At 33.5% G+C, this 26331-nt stretch overlaps 1 protein-coding gene across 1 annotated transcript in view; it reads right to left on the reverse strand.

Moving 5' to 3' along the window:
• Window positions 1-1515: 1515 nt before the first annotated feature.
• Window positions 1516-26331, reverse strand: part of LOC118187791 (uncharacterized) — a 78489-nt gene continuing 53673 nt past the window's right edge. The window contains exons 5-8 of the mRNA XM_035358066.2: window positions 14422-14539; window positions 12472-12753; window positions 7689-8228; window positions 1516-3874 (exon numbers count right to left, since the gene is read on the reverse strand). Coding sequence (XP_035213957.1) covers window positions 3576-3874; window positions 7689-8228; window positions 12472-12753; window positions 14422-14539 — 1239 coding nt within the window. The 3' untranslated portion in view covers window positions 1516-3575. The remainder of the gene's footprint in view (window positions 3875-7688; window positions 8229-12471; window positions 12754-14421; window positions 14540-26331) is intronic.

Here is a 26331-nt window from a genome sequence, read left to right on the forward strand (position 1 = left end):
CTTCGCCGGCGAGCGGTTAGTTTAACCGTTTCCGGCACGCTACTTTTTACAGTCGGAGTTTTGATAAAAAAAAAAAAAAAAAAAAAAAAAAAAAGATAGGCAGTCTAATGAGGCCTTGAGGAGTACACATGTAGAATTTTGTGAAGATAGCAGTTATCGTTTTAATTCTGTGGGGGTGCCCAAAGTGGCACACTGATTGAATACAGCTTCGAAAAGAGTGCTGAAACGAGCATTGTTGTCAATGAACTGACCGATGAGATGCGGAGAAACTAAGAATACAGACTCTCAGTTGTCCTAGATTATCGGTGAGCCCGGTCTGGGCACCCCTAGGGTTCGCCGTTTGATTTTAGGCAAGATTAAATGTAAAAATTTAAAACTAATACAGAATAAGGAGACTAGCATACAGCCAAAAAATAACATAGAAATTTCTTTTAAAACAATTCCTTTTATACCCTAAAATAATCTGGAAGATTTCTTTGAAAAATGAGGATCTTAAAAAACTAAACATGGCTAAAATATATGGATTGGTTTGTGTTGAGCTGCCATCTACTATAAATGAAGAAGGTTCAGAGTAACCTATAGTAATCTATAAATCCTTTTTCATTCAATTTTTCTGTGCGTACAGAAGGAAATTTTTAGGTGTGTCTAGACCGGACACACTTCGCCGCAAAGGGTTAAATGAAGTGCAGCGAAAAATGTGTATAATCCAATAGGCCACAAGAGGAAGCTATATCGTGTCTCCATCGCATTTTAAAGTATGTAAAAGTATTTTCATTTTCTGAAAATATTGTTAGGGCATAAAAATTTCCGTTGCTTTTTTATATGATTTGACGGGATATTATCTATAATTTTCATAATTTTTCTTATTCAGTTGTAGAAAGTTGTGGTGACTATAGATTGTATCTTGCTTTGTCATTAAAGACAGAGATCAGTAATTCCTTGTTGTTTTATACTTACTACTCTCCGCGTGTCTTCTTAATAATATCAATAATCTCACTGAATCATTGCCACAGACGTGATAGGCCTGAATATCATCTAGAATGGCAACGCCATCTAACTTCTGGCAAATTTAGCTTTCACCCTTGAACATTTTGGCGTGAGGCTGCCCAATTTAACAGTGTCTCACCGGAGCCAAAATGGCAACTTTAGCTTTAACCCTTGCACATTTTGCCAATTTAAGAGTGTCTCAGCGGAGCCCAAGAGTCCGTATCAGTGAATGGGGAGCAGTAGGACTGAGACTGTCGGAATTCACACTCGGGATCACGCATGTGAGACTGAGAAGTCCATCCCATTCAACGGAGAACTGCTGTATTCGTCAATAACACAAATTGTCCCATATCCGATATACAAATTTCTTTTCAGTTAATATTCATTTGTTAATAACGTTGCAAAAAATGCAGTTCGGACTTGACTTCTTAGATGCGTGTACTGTATTTTGTTCCATTTCGAAATTTTTCTTCAGGGCAATAAGTAATAAAATAAACGTAAAAAATAAATAACCAGGCAGTCTTAGAAGCGTGACTAGTATAAGTTTATTTTCTGAACATATTTTAGAACTTTTTTATATACATAAGCAATTACATTCATTTTTAGATTCCTTATTAACTTAAATTAATGTTACACTTTAACATCATTCATCAGATCACACATTTTTACAATTCATTTGACATAAGTTCTGGGGAAGGGGGAAATACAGGAATTTTTAAAAAAGAAGGACGTTGAATATTCAAAATGATTTAGATTCAAAAGTTTTCTTTGAAATATTTCCTAGCGATTAAAATATTTTTATTCTTTAAAAAACTAAAATTCACAAATTATATTTAAATAAACAGTACGAAAGCGAAATGTTTTTCTAACACTTTATAGTATTGGGCATTCTTACAAACCTCCTTTTCACCTGTATGGCATTGCTTCATGATTATACATATATTTCCCTCTTTCTTTTCTTGTTAGTTTAGTCGTTTATTTCCTCGTGAAATATTTTTATAGTCTTTCTTCAGTTGCGAGAAATTTTAAAATCCGCTTTTACTAATTAATTAGAATGTAAGTTTTTATTATGTTTTTATAGATTAAAAATTTAATTTTTCTATTGTCTTTCTCTATTCCCTGGAAACTATAAAAAATAAAGCAGTAAACAAATACCATGCTGCGAGGACCATACTCATGTAGCCTATTTTACACATTCAGTGGTCCAAAACGGGCACGCTCTTGCACTCTGGTGGTGATAGATAGGTCCTCGAGAATACATTACTAAGTTTTCTATTTCTGTTCTACATAGCATAAATTTCTTTCCTAGTGGAATAAATAGACTTCAAAGAATATGACGCTTTGATTGCTGACAATTCATAACAGAAATACTAGAAAATAACTTGAAATAACTCTGAACTTAAGGGTTCACAAACAAAACTTTTGGAAACCAGTATTCTACACGGTAAAAGATAGAGTTGCTGTTTTAATGGAAATGCACAATTATTTCTTTCTACTCAGCAGAAAAAAAATCCTGTGCGCTAAAAAATGACATTACCATAAGGAACTTTTGACTAGTGCACTGTAAGGTAGTACTTATGACTACTCCAGAAAAGTATTATTTATAGCTACATGGATGACCAACAGACGTTTCTGATCCCACAGAAATAATTTAGAATTTGATTTTTGTTTATTTTTCCTTCAAAAACTTAGTTATTTAATATTTTGTAACATAATCACTGCCATTGTCGATGTGTTTCTACAGACGATGATTCCACTGGTCATAACACTTATTATTAAAATGATGCTATCCGATATGTCCGATGCTTTTATTGTATAAGACACAATCCTAACCAGATAAGTTTTAATTTTATTCTTCTTGGTATCTTTTGGTTTCATTTGTATAAAAAGCTCATTCAAGAAGGAGAAATAAGTTCTCTTAAATTATATAATATAGTTATCTTGAATTGGTATCAGATGATTTCTGGCGTTTCTTGAAAGACAAGGCTACCGTTCGTAATATTTGCATCTCTGATTACAAAACAGCGCATGGCAAAAGCTACTAAAGCCATGATGATTTCATCATCTTGGCCCTAGTAGTCGCCTAGTAAATTTGCTTAGTAAGTTCCTAGTAAGCCACGATGATTTCATTATCTTGGCCTACTAGTAGTTGTCCTAGTAACAGCTGAAAAGATTGATATAGACTATTTCCTCGATTGTCATGAGCCATGAAACCATGGAATGTAGACAGTAGCAGTAATTATTTTAGGAAGTTTAGGATAATTAAGTGTTTAAAAAAAGGAAAAATAATAATTGATTATCTAAATAATTTCTGTGAAATTAACAGGTATATTGACCTCCACACAATATTTCATAATTCTGAATGTTAATATTTTCTGTGCTCATGAGATTTCATGTCCATGAAACTGACATATCATGCCCAGGAGATTGTATGTCCTTTGCTTTATGACTGTCTATGTACCTAAGAATACAGCAACAATTTCTGTAAAGAAGATATTGTTTCAACTCCTTGTAAACTATTTGATTCGAGAGGTAAAAAAAAGCCACGAAATTTAGTGTATGTGATGAGGTACAGAAAAAAACGTCTTTCAAAAAGGCACTTGATGTCCAGAAGTTTGATGTGGTAGAATAAGTTCCGAGTCCGTAAGCTCCAAATCCATACTTCTCGTACAAGAGGGTTGGGCTTGTTGTAAGCTTATGGAGAACACAGAGCTGTAGGAAGTTCCAGGTCCCATCTTTTGGTCTGTAAAAGGATCATTTTTGGGCACTAATTCACAGAATTCGCTCTCTGAGTAGCCCATCTCTGTGATGGAAGGTTGCTGGGGATGGCTGAAGAAAGAGGAAAGGGTAGGATTGTTTTCCCAAGAAACTTGTATTTGGTCAGGACCTGTGAAATCAAGAGGAAAAACAAAGCTCAACCAAACGATTAATTCTTTATTATTATAGCAAGATATACAATTTACTGCGTTTAAAGAATAGTTTATGAATTACAAAAACGTTGCAAATATTCATGCTATCAGTGAGTATGTAATAAGTTATATCAGCCAGTTATATTATAAATTACAATCTTCTAGAAGATCTGAACGGTGATACTGTATTTAGTAGAGACATAGTTTATTACGTACTCGATAATGCAACATTTGCTGTACTGTAGTGACATTATAAGTGATAAGGTTGCATTAATAATTATAAGTGATAGGGTTGCATTAATAAAATATGTGATAACAGTTGCTTAATGAAATATGGGATGGCCGTATGATTTAAAAGGGAGCTTATCTAAAAAAATTATGCCGTAATTTCAAAATGCTTAACTTATACAATACGTTTATTTATTGGAGAAGACCTTTTAGAGCACACAATTAGAGAAACTAATAGATATAACAACTAAACATAATGTATGTATCACAGAACACTAAAGGAGAAACAGATGGATTTTGCTACATCAAAAATAAAAAAGAAATGAAGAAAACAAAAAAGTCGAAAATGTTTCCTTTTATCATTTCGCAACATTCTATTGCATAAAGACAATTATTCAAATAGTACTATGCTCCAGCAATGTGTTTAAAATGGATAAGCACAAGCATCATACTCTTAAAATAATTAACAGTTTAGATTCTGTTGCATAAAAAATAGAGAAATACATTTAAGAATGTGACTTCATTCAGAGTTCTATCAGCAAAACTTTAAAACAACATTTACTACCCCAATTAAAGATTATTTCTCACTTTTACTTAAAAGTTTCAAAGCTTTGAAATGAGGAAAACAGATTGTCATTTGACAAGAAAATCCGAACCGCTATTACCTGCAATTCGCATTCAAATCAGCTTGTCAAGCGACAAGTTGCTAGTACAACAAGCTGTCCCTCATCAACTAAACCATACCGTTCCACACATTCCAGAAAATTATTTCTGATCTTACGTAAACCCTTCAGCGTCCAGGGTATGGCCGCTGATCACTCTTTAGTTCTATCTGGGTTCAAATTCCGGCGAACGGTCAAGGATATATTAGTTTTTCATGGTTTTCCATGGAAGTCCTCCATAAAAGCATACTTCGCTTAGGATATATCATATAACCCTTCAATATTTTGCTCATACCACCCTTCAGTATTTTGATATAATCTCATAAATCCAATTAAATCCAATCCGTGTCATGAAATACTAATTAGTCCTATTGTAAATAAATGATGCAAATTACAGAATTTGGCATTTAAAAGCTTATTCCTTTTTCTGGGACTTTTCAGGTATTTTTTATAGTGTACTGCTTAAACCAAGGTGATTCGTATAAATTCGACTACTTGGATCGAAATCAAATGCTTTTTTTAATACTACCACCCCACAATTTTAAGAGAACCATTGAGTTAAAATTTTTTTATGGCAAGAATGCTCTTAGAATTCGCAACCTTATTACCACTATCTTTAACATGCGGTTTAATGAAGAACAGTTTTAGATTAAGCTGAAATAAATAGAGATCACCATAATGTTTATTGCTTCTAATTGTTGTATCACTGGGTTTGGTTTCGAATCCTGGATAAAGAATGGATGTTTGTAAATGTATTGTGTCTGCTGGGCATGGGAGCATGAGCGTCAGTATCTTATTATAGCGCATCAGTGTCAGTATCTAATCATTAATCACAGACTATGTCAGACTATAGAATTACATTACATAATTTTTAATTTTCAAATGTTCAGAGGCTATATTCCCATTTTAGTCCTAAAATGTACGTTCATCTAGTGTCATAAAAAATTTTCACTATTCCACCTGGGCCATCTGTATTAATAATCTCTACTGATAAACCATATTAAACTTTTAAAGAGTCCTTTTTAGAGACCTTTAAATTCCTTTTGGATTAAAATATGCATCTTTCAGATTTTTTTTAAATTACTTGTTGTAACACTATGTTACATTTCAATTTGTAGGAAAGATACGATGATAGTTATCATATTCGTTTCTCCGAATCAATAGATAGCAGGAACTGCTGTTAGTTAACAGATAAGCATCCGTTTTCTATTCAAATGCAATTAAAGTCAAAATTGCGGTTGAGACGCCAACTAGGATTAGCTACCGAAAATTTATTTATTTCCTTATTTCGATTCCGAGGAAATTATCCAGAAAGCTTCTTATATTGGTGAGTTGGGTTCTTTTGAAGATTTTCATATTAATAAAAGTTTAATTTGTCTATTTAATGATATTAATGCTCATCTAGCTTTTCTCAACTGATTCCAGAATTGTAACATATTAGTTTTTCGAGTTTAATTATTGTTTTCCTTTACAGATAGCGTTGTATTCCTTTTCTCTTCGCATTAACATTGATTTCCCTATAAATATGGTTATTGCAGCTGCTCCTCTGCAAATTTTTTCTTTGATCGTACTCGAAAGTGATAGATATTAATTCAAAATCTTTGCCAGAGTAAGGTTATGCTTTTATCTTAATTTTATATTCAACAATGAGATGTTCCTCTTTCAGCTATATTTGCCGGGTTGTCATACATTTTGCGTCACCTAAAACGTCGTCTATTTTCTCACATTTTGGTTATATGCAGTAACTATAGTATTCTAATGTAATGTATTCTGTTTATAAATAATAGCGATATTAATTGTAAACAAAAATTATTTCTGTATATTACTTCATTTTATTTTGCATTCTTGAAATTTAATTGAAATCTTTTCATTAAGCATTAAATGTTTTATATCAAAACCAAGTCTGTTTCACACATGCAAGTGCATCGCTGTTTAATTTCGGGGGGGGGGAGACAAATTTCGAGTCGCCTAAAACTTGATTGAACAAAACTCATTTTTAGTAAACTTTCAAAATTTGCTCTTCTTAAACGAAAATGACATATACTGTTGGTAACTCATAAAAGCATCTTTTTCTGTTGAATGGCATTAAAATTCAGCTCAAAACGAGTTTCAGTTTTGCAAGCTTCAGCAGTCGTTTCCCCGTTTCGTTTCTTAAAGTAGAATAGTATAAACAGGAAAATATCAAAGTATATTAAAAAACGTATAACCGTTTGAACTTTAAAAAATGCATAGTGAGGACGTGTAACATATAACCGTTTGAATCCTTTTTTTTTAAGTGATCCATAGTTGAGAAAAAAAGCGATCTATCATCCAGGGTCTGTATATTAGTTCAAAACTTAATCACTCTCATTCAAGGAAAACAAAAGTGATTTAGTTTTAGGAACTAAAAGCAGTAGGCATTCTCCTTATTAATTAATCGTAAAAACGACAGATGGCAACTTTGGAAAACTTCCGGATTGCACTTTTTGGTTTGTTTATTCGTTACTTTTAGTAACACTCACTGGCCGAAATACATAAAAAATCATTTCTAAATTCTTATATCGCATATGCTTTTTCGGAATAGGAGACTTATGATGGCCTTATGTATAGTAATGGCCTTATGACGGTGGTTTAATTATGCCTTTCCATCGCGTTATAATGAGAAATTTCTGAGTCTCATATACAACGACTTCCAACTTTTGAGATTAGATAACTCACCTTACATACATCAGACAGTAATGTTTCTTCGTTTATTTATATTCCAATTGTTTTATATTAAATCTAGGAATATAAATGTATATGTATGTAATATCCTTTAGAACGAAAAAAAAAAAGGGAGATTGAAATTTAAACGACATCCGAGTTTTTCGTAGAAATCAATGAGCTAAACAAAATTGAAATACTGAGTGAATTAATTGTCTACCTTTTTCTAATTCTCTCGTAGTGTCCATTTGCGTAACAAAGGATTCCGCATTCCCGCAATCTTGTAATATGTTTTCAATAGCGGCAAAGAACCTCTGAGATGCATCGAAATCGTCCATAGTTACCCCATAATCGTCCTTCATGACATCATCTTGGTGATTCTGATGTCCATAAGTTTCTGTGAGGGCCACTTGGTTGTTGTGTTCTTGAATATCACTTCTCTCAGACCACGCACCAGTTTTTCTCAGAGGCTGGTCTAGCACCAAGATATCCGACGGATGTGTAACATCTTCGATTTCTGGAAACGTTGAGAATATATCAGTTTTGCTGCTAGAAGTATGAGGGATAGGAGTGAGGGGACATTCGTCAGAAAAAGAAGTTGAGACATCTTCGTTGCCGTTATGATGTAAAAGTGGAGGAGGCGGATGAAGTAGGTGTGAATCCGTCAAGTGGTGGCTAGGTTTGACTGTAGGGTGACTGTGGTAGAGTTCGCAGGACGGGTAGAAGCTTTGATTCATTCTCTCTATTTCCGCTTCATAACCTAGAATATAAATGGCAACGTTAGTAAAGCAATTTAAGTTTTTTTAAATGTCTTTAGAAACGATGTTAGAGGATCCTTTGCAAAATGTTTTGTGCCTTACTTCACATTATGCTATTATGTTACTTATTATCCCCATGAGCTGGTGAATGTTCCCATAGCATGCAGCAAAATGTCATCCAATCTTCCATAAGTTTCCACGCGGCCTGGAAAATAGCCACTTTCCAGATTGCTGCCTTTACACAAGCCATAAGATCTTTCATTTAATTGCATTACTCAAAAAAATTGAAAAGGTTCAGATTTAAATGGTTGTCCAGAGAGTTAGAGAGAGACTTCTCGCTGCCTTACTACGAGCGCTCTTTTCAGTCAGTTCCTGTCTGCCTTTAAAGCAAGAACTTGGTTCTCTTTGATACTTGAAGACGTATTGTAGTTTCCCGCATTCTGCTCGCTACGTACGTAGAGTTAAAAAGTTATCTTCGCGTTATTAGTCTTTGCAAATTCTCTAAGTTTAGTTCTTATTTAGTTAAGTTAGTTTTATCCCTTATTTTCTGTTTCAGTCCAGAACTGCTGGTCTTTGTATCCCGAAGTGCGGGATGGAGTGCGACTGTGGGAACTGCGATCTGCGCCCGAAGTGCGACTGTGAGAAACAAAGGGTAATTAAATGCTTCTCATTTTTGTCGTATCTTTTATACTCACATGAACATAAGTTTTAAGTAAACTCCCTGTTCCTACTCAGGACTCCAGTGATGTTTCCAAAGACGATTAGAAGGAATAGAAGTCCTGACAGGTTTATTAACACAAATTATCAATAGATATAGCCAAAGTGGAAGTAGCGAAACATTTTATAAGTGCTAGATGAATATGCACTCATTGCCATAAAAATTTGCGCACCAAGAAAGAGTTGTCAGAATGAAACGAAATTTTACTTATGTATGTACTACTTTGATATAAGTAAGTGATTAGACAATGAAAGAAAAAGGGATCATTTATTGCAGAAAAAGTACACATGAATGGAAGTTTTAGTACTCTGTTGGACCACCAGGTAAGAGTGTTAATGTTGCGGAGGCAGTCTTGTGAGATCCATACTGTGTGTAGCCGAGCATTGTCTTGTTGAAAACAGGCTCCTTAGAGCCCTGCCATGAATTGCAACACATGTGGCTGAAGTATGTCATGGACGTACCGCTGGCCTGTTATTGTGCCATGGATCAATATTAAGGGTTCCCTTGTATCGTAAGCAATGACATCCCATACCATCACACCAACTGTGGAAACGACGTGTCTCTGCAAAGCGAAGGCAGGATTGAGACGTTCACCATGGGGGCCTCCACACACGAACACGATTGTCATCACTGATCAAATTGAATCTAGATTCGTCGCTGAAGACGACCTGGTTCCAGTCCGTTAAAGTCCAATCCTGTCGTGCGCGACACCGCTTCAAACGGAGGCGTCGATGGAGGGTGTCATTAGCAGCACACGTAATGGGCACCGCGATACCAGATGTCCTTCAACCAGGCGCCTTGCGATGGTTCGAGAAGACACAGGGGCCTGTAATGAAGCTGCTGTTTGTGTCTGGATGGCGGCCAATGAGGCAGTTGGCTCTACGCCTGTGTGTCGTATTATGTGACGGTCTTCTCAATGACTGGTCTGCCGAGGGCGTCTTGAGCCTGGTTAAACCGTGTAAATGACATCTCTTCTGTCCACTGGTTCCAACACTTCCTCACAGTAAAATCAGAACAGCCTACCTGACGAGCTACTCGCCGAGCTGACCACCCAGCTTTCATCATCCCGATAATTCGCCCACCAGCGGCCGAGCGGTAAAGTCGCTGAACACTGGTAGTTCGGTCCGAGGTTCGAATCCCGCGAACGGGCTGGCTGCATGGGCGTTTTCGTGGTTTTCCCCATGTGTAACGTGTATACGAGCCAGTTTCCCTTAGAAAGTCCTCCACGAAGGCATCCCTCCTCTTAGGCAGATAGCCCTCGAGGCTTCGCCATAATTACACACACACACACACACTTCCCGATAATTCTTCCCCTCTCGAATTCTGACAGCTGCTGATATTAGCTTCCGATGGCGGTGTAACGGCATGTAAATTATTACAATTATTTCTTGGTGCGCAAATTTTTATGGCAATGAGTGTACAGTCAGGTTAACATAGGAACGTCATATAGCTTCTATATGTTTGGAAAAGGGAAAAATATGTAATGTAATTCCGTAAAAATATTCAGATTTTTAATTAGATGTATTAAATGCATTTATATTTAACTATATCAGATTAGAAAATAAAAAAATAATAATCTCAAGAATTCATACATTACTTTTAAATAGTTTATTTTGTTAATTAATAACAGACAGATTAAATTTGAGAGACAAATATTTTATATTTTGCCGAAGGGCAACTGGCTCGAAAAAAAGCGAAACAGCGCAAAATCGTGATTCGAAACTAATAGTTCCCTTTTGGCTAAAATTAAAAAAATAAATAAATAAATAAATAAAAAATAAAAAATAAAATAAACGCACTTTGTTATGAATTAATTTATTTTTTAGTAATACTTCAAAGTCATTAATTTAAAAATATATTTAATTTATAATATTTTCAATTAAGAAATTTTACTGATAACTGCAGCAAGTCTTAATTAATAAAAAAATTTTCTAACAGCATATAGTATATTATATAATGTCACAGAATTGTTGCTTCATTTTATGTATTTCATTCATTCAAGAAAATGCGTATCAATAAATAAGTTCGAAAAGCACAAAAATGCAATACATTGCGCACAAAAGTAAATTAGTTTGATCTTTTGCAGAAATTTCAAATACAATTACCACAATATATAAACATGTTTACTTTGTTGCAAATAGCATATACTTGAATACTTTACAAAAATATCTTTTCAAAGCAATCTGAAATTTTTCTGCAGGATTTGTATTTTTCTGAAAATATAAATTTGTAATTGCAGCTACTGTGGAATCCCGATCATCAGCCAGTCCATAAATACTTAACACACATTTGAAATTATTACTGCTGCTAGCTTTTTTATTATTATTAATACTATATTATAAATTTTATTACCGTTTGACCATAATTTATTCCGATAACTTGAAGATCTGGTTAATTGGACTTTTTTTTTTTTTAAATCTTTGCTCAAATACCTTTCTACTGCTGTCCTTCAGCGTTGTAATAACACGTTTCCTTTTAGGAGGCATATTAAACAAATTAAAAATAAAACATTACGCTTGTATGCTTGAAAAAAGAATAACAGTTTCCAAAATAAAAGAATTCACACATAAAGTAAATACACCTCCCACTTCCTCCTTCAAAAACAGTCACTGGATCAATGAAAATGTTAGATAGTCTTCGCTATGTCGAGTAGTACAGCAACATGAGACTCATCATTCAGGTAGCCAGTCGATCGAAGGGTATCAACTAAGTCAAAATCATGGTAATAACAGCAAAGAGTGCAAGAAGAAAATGTGAAAGTGTTCCTGCCACCAAGAAACGTAAATGAGTCATTCAAAGCTCGATGTAATCAACCTTCATGAAGAAAGTGCATCACCGTGAAAAACAGGAATAAAACTGATCACCCTCCCCCCAAAAAAATTAGTAAACAAATGGTACGGGTGTCTGTTTTACCGAAAGAAGTTACTAAAACCAGAAGCTCGCGAATAGAAGCATAGAGAGGCTATTACCTTTATGGATCTGAGACATAAATCAAATCAGAATTCCGTTTAGTCAAGTGGCCAAAGTATTAGGTGTTTACAATGAATTGAAGATACTGATTACATAGACCCTGTGTGGCACTACTAGTTTGGCCTTTGGTGGATTACGAAAGATTGAATTGAAAGATATTGCTCAATACGCCTTGTAATATTGTTCTTTACTGCCAGTTATAATTGAGTTTCTTCGTTTCTAATCATGTTTATTCTTCTGTTAATTTATAGACCCTCTTTTGAAGATTAGTTTAATTTACGTAACCGAATAAAATTGTTCTCCGGATAAAGTGCTCAAAAATACAGGTAAATTGTTAATAGAGGTTTTGGTAGTAGTTGTAATAATTCTTCATTCTTGCGATTTTAACTACCCTCCGATCAACCCTGATAATGGCTTAGTCTGTTAATCAATAGGTAGATTAGATTTGAAAGATAAGTATTTTAAACCGGGACATCGGCCTGTCTAGTTTTCCAGTTAAACGGGAGTTGAGTGTAAAGCAATATAATGATATACTAACTAAAAAGCATTTATCTTACCATCAGCAAAAGAGCTGTAGTACGCCTGGTCGAAATCCGAAGCGACTTTTGCGGCCAGTCGGTAAGACGTGGAATGGCCGTAGGAACAGGCTACGTCCTCTAGCATCTTGTCGATAGCTTGGAAGACAGAACAATCCGCCTGTACGTGATCCAAACCGCTGGCTGTTAGATCTCCGTACGACACCGCTTCGTCTTTACTCAAACCGGAGAAGGAGCGGCAACCTGATGTGTAGTTCTTGGAACATAGGCATTCAAAGGGAGGACAAGAACACTGAGTATCTCCTGTAGAAACATAAGCCAGTACATGTCAGAACTTGTGGTATTTATGGGGATATTTCCACTATTGATTTCAGAGCACTGGAGTGATAAATTAAAGAATAATTATACAAGATAAAAACTGTCTCTTTACAGGATCATTTTACAAGACATTTAACTATAATTATAGAACTGATAAGTTCATTGTACATAACAATATAGGGTACGTAAATGACCCATCAGTCGAGTTTGCAGCAAAAATGTGGACTACATTATTAGTAGTTAAAGCACTATATTATTAGTTCTCATTTAATGGGACTCGAATTTTATTATCTAATGCTTGAATATGTTTAGCAGAAGACCGTGAGAAACAATGAATGATTGGGAGAACGAGAGATATACATTTCTAGAAGCAACCTAGAAAGATAAAGATTAAAAAGTAAAGAAAACGGGGTTTGAGAGAGAAGGAATATATTTAAATTACTTCAAATACTAGCTTGCTTTCAGAATGGTTTTTAACTGCTGAAAAATATAAATAAATGGGACTTTTTCGAAAAGCTATTGGATCTAAAATTTTTATAATGCGCAGTATCATCGATATATATTCACCTTCGAGAATCAGTTAATCCTACTTATATTCCAAAGTATGTCTAAGGAATGAACTGGCTCCCTTTTCGGGATTTAAACCCAACTGATCACACATGGAACGCTTTAGGTCCCAAGAGTTAAGAATTCCAGCATCCTCCTAGGATGCTCCAGTAGCTAACAAATGCGCTTAAAATGTGCTGGAATTTTCTTTTTGAAAATCTTTTCATATTTGTATAAACAGCATTGACAATCATTGCCAGTTTTGAGTTTTTGTGCCAGGAGGAATTATGCGTATTATTCACGATTCGACTTTGTGAATTTTTATCTAAATACTAAATTTGTCTCTTTCTTTCTCTTTTTACTCTGATGTTCAAAAACTGAGTTTGTTTGAAAACTCTCTAATACAATCAATTCTGTTGTGGCGACGACCTTCTGTAAGAGAATATAGTTAAAAATGAACGCCATTTCTGAAAATATACACAAGCACTCCTACTGAATGAGCACCTCGTTCAAGACAATTACCTTCGCAGAAAACCGAAATTATTTGATCTTAGAGAGGATTCACGATTTCCCCTACATTATAAAATTGTACAAGATTTAAAAATTCATGATCTTAGCTGCGAAGCTTCAGAAGATATGCTATTTTTCATTAACCATGCTTTTTAATTCTGTTTTCTCCTGTACATAATGAATGGCATAAGGATAGTTTTATTGCTAGACAACGATACAGCGTTGAATCACCGTTTAAAGCGCTTGGTTACTGATAAATAAGTTGATTGTATGCATATTTTATACCCAAGAACAGACGTAATTTGGAAGAACTGATCGGAGAATCACATTATTTCATTTTCATAGTAATTGAATTTTAAAATTTCCGACGCTAACAATTTTTTAATCATTGCTGCGTAATAAACATTTCTTATTAATATCATGCTTTCTTCAATATACCCTTTGCCATTATTGTATATGAATCATAAAAGTTAATACATCCTGTATAGTTTTAATTGCAAAATAAAATATGAAGTTTAATTTTTATGAATCCATAATATTTTATCGATAATTGAATCTACGTGAAAGAAACAAACAGTTATTTTAAAGACAACTTACCATTTTTCCTAGATATTTGTAGCTGGTTCTCCAGCCTCGCAATTTTGCTGCTTTCATAAGAACTATTTCTTCTCCACGCTGGATGTATGTCTGGTCTTTTGTTTTCCTTTAATGGAAGCTGGAATAAAAAGACGTTCATGAAATTCGTGCAAATTACGATTAAATATTTTAATAACTTATTTAATAAGTATTTTCATAAGTAATTTTGACTTCCTTGCACAAAGTAAAGGAAGTATTATAATCACGAAAAATTGCGTATGCCATATTCCAACTAAAATATCCATTTTGGCCGCTATCGAATGCAATTTAACGAAGTTTTGCGTAACATCTGTACGTAAGGACAGAAAAAAGGACTCTTTTTTCCCAAACGGATTATAAAATTGATTTAAAATGGATTCAAAAGAGATTTTTTTCGTGACGTCTGTATGTACGTACGTATTCATTTTGTATGATTCAAAAACAAGTAACCTCACAACGTTGAAATGTTGTATATAGGACTGCTATAACATGTATTTGTGCACCTCCCTTTTTGGTTGCAATCTGCCGCACCAAAAGTATATGTATATATGTAATGACAGAACACTTTTGGAGGCACTGAAATAAGAACACTGAGACGCAGATGCGTAGAAATACTAATTGCATATATACTTGATGCTTAGAGCGTCCATCCATTTTTGAATAAGAAGCAGTCGAACCGGATTAAATTCCTTTTATTTATTTAAATTCCCATTTTGTGGCCACAATTCACTTGGCACTCTACTCGTGCCTATCAAAGAACATTAACAATTTTTGATATTATTGCCATAGAAGCGAATATAGCAGGACACACATGATTGCAGAAAGACGTCTGGCCAAGAGGAAAGCACAAGCAAAAGTGAAGCATCACTTCATAGAAAGGAGGGAGTCAAAAGTTTCATTTCTTAGTTTCGGTTTACAATCTGGTGATTGGTCAAGAGGCATCCTCATTAAGGGTTACGTAAGATCGCATGATTAATTTCAATGACGCAGTTTAGACTTAGAGCGCTATTTTTAGGATAGAGCGATGAAGTTTCCAAATGAAATACAAAATAAAAGAGGTTATATTGAATTAAATTTAGAAGTTTGCTTTCATACTTTTTATCTTACACACACACACACACACATATATATATATATAACCCCTCTGTTACTCAGCTCGGTGAGTTCAGTTCTTTTTTTTATTATTCTAATATTTTTTTTTAAATTGTGCATTTTTTGTTTTAAAAATGATTGAATTATGTTATACTTATTTCCCAGTTAAGGTTTTTATACCTGTAGTTAATCTGCATGCAATAGTTGTAAAATTATAAAGAAATTGGAAGTTGTTTAAGTGCGGCTAAGCCTAATTTTTGTTTACCATAGCAGCTATGTTTGTTTACATTTAAAACTTAGCAGAATAGTAAATTAAGTCAGTTTCCGCACTTTCAAATTTTTTTGCTGAGGGGGACCAAACGTAAACTTCGCCTTGTTGTCCACTAGCCGAGTTACTTGTTTTTGTGTAGAAACTCTAATTTTAGTTATAATTTTTTTTAAAATGTTTGAACTGTATTTAGTGTTTTATTTTTTCTATATCTTCCAATTTTTAATGAAAATGAGCGTATAATTTAATATTCCGTACAAAGAAGTCATGTAGTATCCGCATCAGACTTTTAAATATAAAAGCCAGTGTAAAAGATTTTCGTAATTCAGATACATAAACTTAATAATACCGATAATCGCAAGAACTAACTGTGACATTAATTTTAAAAAATAAAGCAAACATATAGTTTGGAGATTTTTCTGTATTTGAGGTGTAGAGTGGTTATTATTATAACATTACACATCGTACAAAAGTCATATAAAAATATAACGTGGTATCCCCTTATGCTTCAGAAATGCCTTATAGAAAAGTATACATATGTAGTACGTATACACATTATAATTATACATCTGGCGTAAGTATTTATAAAATTTATTAATAACGATGTATTATTTTCTTTAATTATATTATTAAAAGTATAAAAAATAGTAAAAATAGGCATAGTCATTTGTTGCATTTATAAGTAAGTCATAATTTGGAAGATACATGAAATAAATGTTTTATGCCTAGTGGATTGAAAATATTTTTAACATGCTGTGAAAATGCTGTGTGCATATTTGCTCTGAACATGTGCACCTGGAAGCACGAATTTCGATTTCCAAATTTTATATTTCATATTTTGTAAACTTTAATGAAATTTCGAATAACAGATTCAACGATTTGAAAGAGAGCAATAGCAGTACTGTATGGAAATAAAACATTTTTATCTCTAGCGCGAGACTAATAATAAAGCTAAGAAGATAAATATATTAGTTAGCAGGAGTGAATGCAACAGCAGACTGGTACGCAGCGAGCTGAGCGAGAGCATAAAAAAAACTTCAACAAATCCTTTTGGGCGACCGTTCAAATTTGAACCTTTCAGTTTTTTTTTTTTTTTTTTTTTTTTTTTTTTTTTTTTTTTTTTAGTCCAAAGGGATTTGAATCTCGAAGGACTATTAGTTTCGTTTTGGCATTTTGCGTCGGACTCATAAATGTCGGTTCACTTTTCAAACTGTTGCCACAAAATGTTAGAGTCCTGCATTATATTTGAAGAAATTAAATAATGAAAAATCTGCATAAATGTATGTATATTTCTCGTATTGTGATAAAACAACGGTACATAGAGTCATCGAATTTTGAATAACGTAATCCTCCAATGAATATGAGCATGTGGAAGACCAAATTTGAAATTTGAAATTTGTTTTATGATCGATTTCCTATTTTTTAAAACTTTGACGAATTTTTGATTAACAAACTCAAGGATTTCAAAGCGAGCAATGGCAACGTTGTGCAGAAAAAACATTTTTATCTCCAGCGCGTGAGTCTCTGTATCCGAAATTCTAAAGATATGCTCGTTTTAAAACTATTTTGCGATATTGCTGTTGCACTGGATCTTATGGTTTAAGTGCGAGGAACATGATATTTAATAAAGAAAGGTAACACACAAAATGTTAAAAAAACGCCCCTTTGGACGTAATTTAAAATCTGAAACATTTCAGATTTTTTTTTTTTTTTTTTGTTGTTGTTGTCCCAAAGGAGCGTTAGCTCAGAAGAGCTAGTAATTTCGTTTTGGCATTTTGCATCGATTCACTGTAAATATCCGTTTCACTTTTCAAACTGTTGCCAACAAACCCTCTGCTATATTTAAAGAAATTAAATAATGAAGAATCTGCATAAATGTATGTGTATTTCTTGCACTGTGATAAAACAACGATATCTAGAGCCATCAAATTTTCAATAACGTAATCCTCCTCCGAATATTGGTATCTGGAAGCCCAAATTTGGAATTTAGAATTTGTTTTTTTATCCATTTCATATTTTGTAACACTTTTAAGGAATTTTTGAATAAGAGAGCAATAGCAGCAATACGATTTCAAAGTACGAAAGAAAAAATCATTTTCATTTCCAGTGAGTGAGACTGTGCATCGAAAACTCTAAAGATATGCTTGTTTTAAAATTATCTTGCGATATTGCTGTTGAATAGATTTTTATGGTTTAAGTGCGAAGAACATGATATTTAATAAATAAAGGTGACACAGAAAACGTTAAAAAACGCCCCTTCGGACGTAATGTGAAATCTAAAAGCTTTCAGTTTTTTTTTTACTTTGGATGTTATGGTTTTTTCTTTCTTTCCTTTTTACTTTCTTGTACGAAGTAAAAAGGAAGTATTGTAATCGCGAAAACTTTCAAGCATCATATTTCAAACCAAATATCCATTTTTACTGCTATCGAATGCAATTAAACGATGTTTCTGCCTGACAGGTACAGGTAGAAGCTAGGCCAGCACCTCCGTAGTACCACAGGTAATTGAGGTATTGCTGAACCTAGCTAACTGTTAAACTTCCCGCCCCAATTTTGAGGGAGAACACCCCGGGGGTGGTCCGAGGTTCTCCCGCCCCTCTTTCTTTACCATCAACCACTTGAGAGGACTTTCTGAGATAAATGATAAGTTCTGGTATAAATAGTGTACACAAATCATATTGAGAAAAGACTGTCCTTGAAAAGTTCAACAACTGATGTTTCCAAAAGCATAAATGTAAGAGTGTCTTTTCTAAGGCGGAAGGTGTAATAAGCAAGTCTTTGGAGCTCCCGTCCATCAGCATTGCGTAGATAAATGAAACAGTTGGAACATTAAAATGAAATAAAAAAAAAATAATAAATAAAAAAATAAAATAAATAATGAAAAATTAAAAAAATAAAAATATATAAATAAAATAAAATAAAATAAAAAGACAAATATGGTATAGTAACATATGGAGATGGATAAGCATTAGATATGACAAATATCCAGTCCAAGTCTTTGAATATGTATAAGAACGTCTCTGATTTTGACCCTAAGGTGTCTGTTCTTTATTGCATATTTCTTAAATGGCATTAGATTATTGTTAGGCTTGATCAGATGTTTGCCGTCTGTTAGATTACAGTCAAAAATGTAATGATCAGGGTCACCCCTTTCGCCACATATGCAGAGATCTGTGGGACACATGCCTCCTGTCATGGAAGTAGGTGGGGAAAGGACCGTGCCCTGTGATATACTGATTCAGAACATGGTCATAGTGTAGGGCCTCTTTGTCAGTTTTTGAGAAAAAATTGTGGACTCTTCTGCCTTGCAATGCAGAATCCCATTCTTCTTGCCACTTTGAGTCGACAATTGCATTCAGTGTAAATTTTAAATGGGACTTGGGCCACGGGACATGAATTACCTCACTGTTGATGTTAGTCGTTGCATCCTTTGCAAGGAGGTCAGCTGCCTCGTTGCCGTCGTTTCCGTTGTGGGCTTCCACCCAATTGAGGATAAACTGGATTTCTGGGTGGGCACTTATAGTATTTTGAATATCCTGAACCAGTTGGTTCTTATTGTTTATGTACTTCAGGGCATATAATGCAGATTGACTGTCTGAATAGATAGCTATTGTCCTGAAATTATTTGATATAGCTTTATTTACTGCAGATTGAATTGCTGACAGCTCAGCTTGATAAACGGAATTTTCTTGAGATAATTTTCCTTGCCATATTGTTGGAATAGAGGAAGAAGAATAGATTATTGATGCTGCGCCCACTTCTCCATGAATTTTAGAGCCGTCTCTAAATGCTCTTGGACATTCTTTACTACTGATTGCTGAAGGGTCCGTATTGATAATTAAATTACGATACTTTGCAGGATGGTAGGTCAATGGTATGGCTGGAGACTCATACTTTGAGGCAGAAAAGGTGGTGCCGTTCAGGTAAGCATCTTCTTTCAACTGGAGTACTCTGGCTTTTATTGAATCCTTCGTCGCAATTAAATGAAGGGGAGGAATCCCAGTAAGAACGCATAGAGAGGAATTAGCTGTCGTTCTATAGGCTTTGGAAATGCTCAGGAGAAAAGGTCTCTGAATGGCGAATTCTTCCTTTCTGTCATAGTCTCCGCCCAGATTGCAGCCCCATAATTCACTATACTTGAGATTACTGTTAAAAATAAAATTTTTTGAATATGAGGACGAAGTCCCAGTTACTACCTTGCATTTTTCTGAAATTATAAGCGATTTGATTTGCCTTTTTCTGAGTCTCCGTGAGATGGTACATAAAATTAAGTTGGTTATCTATGTGGATACCCAGAAACTTCAGGACTTGAGTAATATTAATTTTCTTTCCGTCCAGGTTGAAGGTGGGCTTTCTTAAGAGCTTTTGGCCTAGCTTGTTAAAAAGTATTTAATTGGACTTCACTTGCGAAATGCAGAGTTTCAACCTATGACATTCTATGTTAAGCTGTTTGAGAGAACCGTTCACATTCTTTTCGAGGATGCCTCTAGTCCTACCACTAACAACCAACGTAGTGTCATCCGCAAACGCGAAGATCTTCGTATGATCGGGAGATTCATATTTTAAGACGTCATTAAAGGTGAGGGCCCAGAAATCAGCACTCGTATGTACGTATCTCGCATAACTCAAAAACGAGTAGCCTCAGAACGTTGAAATTCTGTATATAGGACTGCTATAACATGTAGATGTGCGCCTCGTATTTTGGTTGCAATCGGCCGCACCAAAAGTATATAAATATATGTATATATATATATCCACTCTGTTATTCGGCTCAGTGATATCAGTTTCTTTATTCTTATATGTTCGTAAATTGTGCATTTTTTGCTTAAAGTGATTGAGTTATGTTGTTCTTTTCTTCCGGTTAAGGTTTTTATGAATTTAGTAAATCGGTACGCAGTATTTGTGGAATTATCAACAATTTAAAAGTTATTTAAGTGTGGCTAAGCCTAATTATTTTTGCCATGGCGACCATGTTTGTTTACATTTGAAACTTGGCAGAATAGTGATTTGTTGCCAATCTGCGGAAACTAAGCTTAACAACAATAAAGATAACGCCTTCTTTTATAATTGCGAATTAAATTCTGCTTAATCCATTCTGAAATTTATTCGAGGAAATAAGTTTTTAAGATTTAATTAGTAATTTTTAATATAGATATTTTGAGTTTTTATGTATTTTAGCCTTGTAGTGAAGTAAAGACTGAATTAATTGAATGAGAAATCCTGAAACGTATGTGAAAAACTGTTTCTTTTTTCTTTTTTGGTTTGTTTAATTTCTTTTATACATCGTTTTAGATTTATTATAATATTTGAATAGAACATGTGGCAACGGTTAAATAATTCTTCGGATGATATAAATTTTGTGCATTCTGAGTTATAAAATGAATGGAATTTAACGCTCTTTAGGGAACTTAGCGTAGCGCCAGAGTGTCACTATAGTAAACAAATATAGTGAATTTTAAAGAGTGCATTTATTCTATTGAGGTTTATGCGCTATCGACGAAGTAGATTTAATTCAATCTAATAAATTTAAAGGAGGTGCAAGAAAAAATGCGTATAATTTAATTTTTTGTACAAGAAAGACCATCAGATTTTTTTTTGAAACTGTTAAATTTTTTTAGCCGATAATTATGAAAGACACAAACTATTTTTATTATATAGATTTTGTAGCTGATATAGAATTTTTAGATATTACTGTGCGTGGAATGACAACAATTCTCAGAATCCAGAGTTTGTCAAGTCTCGTGAATAGCTATTGTTTCAGTTTTCAGTAAAACATGGGATGCGGTTTATCAAACTGTTTGTGATGGAAGCTGTTACCTATTTTATATAAAAAGATAAAGATCTTTTTATAGAAAATGGGCTCTCTATTAAACAGGTTCTGTAAAATGGGTAACAGGATTTTTTTCTAATTAAATTGATTCGATAAAACAAGTAAAATTTTTTTTCTATAAATGGTTATATTTTTCGGGTTATAAAAATGCGCTATATATCCGTGTAACAAACAAATGGATTTAGGAATAATATACGTATTTTTAATAGTTTGTGCCTTTATATTATTTTTTAAAACTACAAATTAGTTTAACAAGCTAAAGGTTATGAAAAAGGGCCCTTTTGGCCATTTATAACATCTGAACCCAGAAGTTACGGGTTCCACTACGTGAACTTCGGGATCTAGTAAAATGGAATTACAGCCAATTCAGTTGCGGAAAACCTATACTGCAAAACTTGTGCGTAGGCAATCCAGAGTAAACGATGTACAGTTGCGTTTTAAATATTTATATCCTTTCTTTATTGAGTTATCGCAAAATTCTCTGAGTGACATTAATTTATGATACAATAATATCTTTTTCCTATCGTTTGACACTGTTGTTTTGAATAGCTCATTTTTGAATACATGACTTTCATATTTTGTATGTTGAATTTCTGAGGGTTCATTCTTTAAAAAGTAAACTATCTTAATTATTTAGCGAGAAACTGTTTCAATTGTTAATCTAGAATTTCATTTCAAGGATTCGATTGTAATCCCTATCCCATACTTTATTTATAATATAATATATATTATGTTTTAATATGTAATAATATATATATATAGATAGATAGATATATAGATAGAGATATGCAATAATATTACATATATATATGTTATATAACATATATATAGCTACTGTATATATATTAAGAAATTTTTAATAAATAGGTTTACAGACATTAAACGCTAGATTTCGTGCAAAATGGAAGAAATATTTTTGGTGTTTGAAAGGGATGAACTCATGTGAAAATCCCTCAAAATCCAGAATTTTTTATTATAAATAAACATTAAATTAAAAATTTTCCTATTTTAAATGCTTTATGCAGCTGTACGAATCTCAGTTCAAAGCGCATAGGAAGTAATTAACCGGCTTTTGAAAACATTCTAGAAAATTCCAATTTTTCTCCCTTTTCATTCTCTATCAGGTAACTCGTTTAAATCATTCGATTAAGAATATACTTTCTCCGTCTTCATCTGAAGAAAAGAAATAAAACAAAAGAAACTCCATAACTCCTAAAAAGATCCCTTTGAAGGCGAATTGCTCAAAAAGAGTGCAGAGAAAATCAAAGGGAACCAATAGTGACTACTCGAGTAAACACCGCGACACATTTCGTACGTATAAATAAAAGCGTCTCTTTGGGAAGCGGCGACACTCGGTAAATATTTCGAATCATCCCCGCCTTCGAACGCGCATATAGATAGATGGAACTCAGCGAAATGAGAAACGAACGGACGGTTTCACTTTGCAATCGAATCGACAAGCGGCGCGCTCGAACGCACCGATCCGCCGCTGTTGCCAGATTCGAGCGAGTGGGAATACCCACAGCTGCAGCATTCTCAAACAAACGTTTTCACTCTCGGTTGCGTCCTCTGGTGATTGAATTGAAACTCGGGAATCTATTGGCCCAGAAGCATTTTCGACGAAAACTTTTGGGGTTATCTTTGGAAGATGAGCTTGGGATCATTCTTTCTTTCGAATTCAAAACAGGCTGCTCTCTCACCTCTCCTCCCTAAACTTCGAGTCAGGTAAAAGGCAGAAATCTGTTTTTAAAATATAAACTTTTAACGTAAAATATACGTATTATTTACCAATATTTCTTTAGGTATAACATTTAAATCTTTTTAAAGTATTTATCGATTAAAAGGCTTAATTCTAAAATTGGTTCAAGTAAACTTTGAGCTAGGAATCACAGCTAGGAATTATTTTTTTTAAATATTGCAAAGAAAATTTACAGCTAGGAATATAATTATTTTAAATATTGTAGTTTCGATTGTAGCTCACAGCAATAATTTAAACATCTGCATAAACCAAGATCATTCAACCAAAAATATTGTTGCAACACTTTTTTAAACTTTTTCTTATTTTTTTTTTTTTTTTTTTTTTAATTTGATTTCTATATTATCGTATTTCTGGGCACTGAAATTCAGATGGTCGAAAAAATGGATGTCCAGAAATTAAGAAATAATTCCGCGGAAACGAATGGAAGAACACGCAAATTTTAATTAATGAGAATTTTTTTAATTTTGGGCCAAATTTTGAATTTTGCCATTAATTTTAACAACCACTTTAGTCATCTACAGTGCTGTCTTAATTATCAGAAAATTAAAGAACATAAAAAAAATCTAAAAGGTTTAAGATTTTAAATTACGTCCAAAGGGGTCTTTTTTAACGTTTTGTGTGTTACCTTTATTTATTAAATATCATGTTCTTTGCACTTAAACCGTAAAATTCAGTTCAATAGCAATGTCGCAAAATAATTTTAAAATGAGCATATCTTTAGAATTTCCGATACACAGTTCCGCGCGCCTGGAGATAAAAAGTTTTTTCTTTCCCCGTAGAGTGTTGCTATTGCTCGCTTTGAAATCCTTAAGTTTGTAAATCAAAAATACGTTAAAGTTTTACAAAATATGAAATCGGTAATAAAACAAATTCCAAATTTCAAATTTGGTCTTCCACATGCCCATATTCGTAGGAGGATTACGTCATTCAAAATTCGATGGCTCTATGTACCGTTGTTTTATCACAATGCGAGAAATAGACATACATTTATGCAGATTTTTCATTTTTTAATTTCTTGAAATATAATGCAGGACTCTAACATTTTGTGGCAACAGTTTGAAAAGTGAAACGGACATTTATAGTAATTCAATGCAAAATCGCAAAACGAAAACAATAGTCCTTCAGGGACAAAGCCCCTTTGGGCCAAGAAAGAAGTGGAAACTGATAGAAATTAAAAGGAGTGGATGAAGAACTTTAGCATGTAATAATTATTTATAAAAATTGTACATTTAAAGTATTTTGATATAGCATGTAATAATTATTTATAAAAATTGTACATTTAAAGTATTTTGCTAATGAAGTTTCCGATATCAGTGTGTGTTTTTGAGGGTATGACTTAAGGTGCCCACATAAATACATGTTTTAAGATTATAACTGAATATTATAAAAAGGATTCGTAAAAACAATTTTACAATTTTTAATTGACTTATATTTTTGATAATAACTAGCTCATTGTTAAAGTAATTTCTTTTCTTACGTCTGATTATTAGTCTGTAACAAAACGCAAAATACAGTTTTATATATTTTCTCCACCAATTCTGAGCTTCTTTCGTTGGTCCTGTACTTCACACATTTTTTTTTTTTTTTAATTTTACATGACACATTTATTTCCTATGCAGATTTATTTATTTGTCGACAATACAAAGAACGGTGAGGTATCGAATTATTGCATTACTCTATACTTGTTCTTGTGATGTAACTGGTAGCGCGTCACACCAGCAATAAAAGATTCGTGGTTAGAATTCCATATAATTGATATTTCTTTTTCCTGCACCGAAGAAGTATATTGTTTCTACAAACTGATCCCAAAGCTGATGCTTTATGTTTAAGTTCAACTGATGCTAAATTTCAGACCAAAACCGGAGCACTAATTTCCGTTTGTTGATTCAAAACTCGACTTTATTGAGTTAAAAACTAGACAAAATAAAGGAGGTGTTAGATAAATTGTGACTTTAAATTTTCTAGCCAAAAACTTCCTGTTGTCTTTCGACTTGGACCCCCATAATTACGTATTTCTATTGCTTAATAATTAATTACTCGAGACCTGACAAAAATCACCATTATTCGGAAATTCATTCTCACTTTTTACTTCCTCTCTTAGAATGAGCGTTGTATACCTTTTTTTTCTAGAATTTTCTTCTTTCATTAGTAACCAATAGTTAGCAAAAGATTAGTATGCATATACTCTTACAGTTTTAAATAGAAATTTAAGAATCAAATTATGTCCTTAAGCTTCCTTTTCTGTTCAGTTTTTTTTTTTTTTTTTTTTTTTTTTTTTTTTACAGTTGTTTCAAATATTTATATTCTCCATTTCACTGCATATTAGTTTCAGTTGTTCCGTTGTTTTAAATATTCATATTTCATTGCGTAATTTCTAAAATACCACTAGTAAAGATGATGGAATCATATTCTTTAGCAGGTAATGTGCTTTGTAGCATTCTAAGGTTAGACTGACGGCAAATATAGAATTTAGAAATCTTTTCCATAGACAGATTTTATAAGTGTATTAGTGTGTAAGCTGTACCTACAAACACATTAGTTTTATAAAAACTGGATTCCGTACAGATGCAGCCATATATCATTATTTACGTTACTATGTAAATATATTTCTTCATCGTGAATTTCTCCATAAAATGTATATCTTTGATAAAATGTAGACTGCGTCAATGCTATCAGTCAAAGCGTGAAAAGGAAGTATAAGATAGATTGGTTGGGAAAAATGTCATGATAAGAAAGCAAGTCGAGTAAATATTTAAAGGAAACACAAGATGACAGTGTAGAGACATAAGGTATTTTTGGAAGCAGGCAAGATGAAAAATGAGCAACGCCTTTGCCGGGAATCGAACTGCGGATCTCTGGAATACGCCCCCAGCATGCAGACCACCACACCACGAAGGCATACAAGAAGGCGGGAAAAATACCTTATATGATCCCCTTTTTTAA

This window comes from Stegodyphus dumicola, chromosome 1 (assembly GCF_044657685.1).
Source record: "Stegodyphus dumicola isolate Sdum_Otavi_A_Nest chromosome 1, ASM4465768v1".
NCBI classification, from domain to species: domain Eukaryota; kingdom Metazoa; phylum Arthropoda; class Arachnida; order Araneae; family Eresidae; genus Stegodyphus; species Stegodyphus dumicola.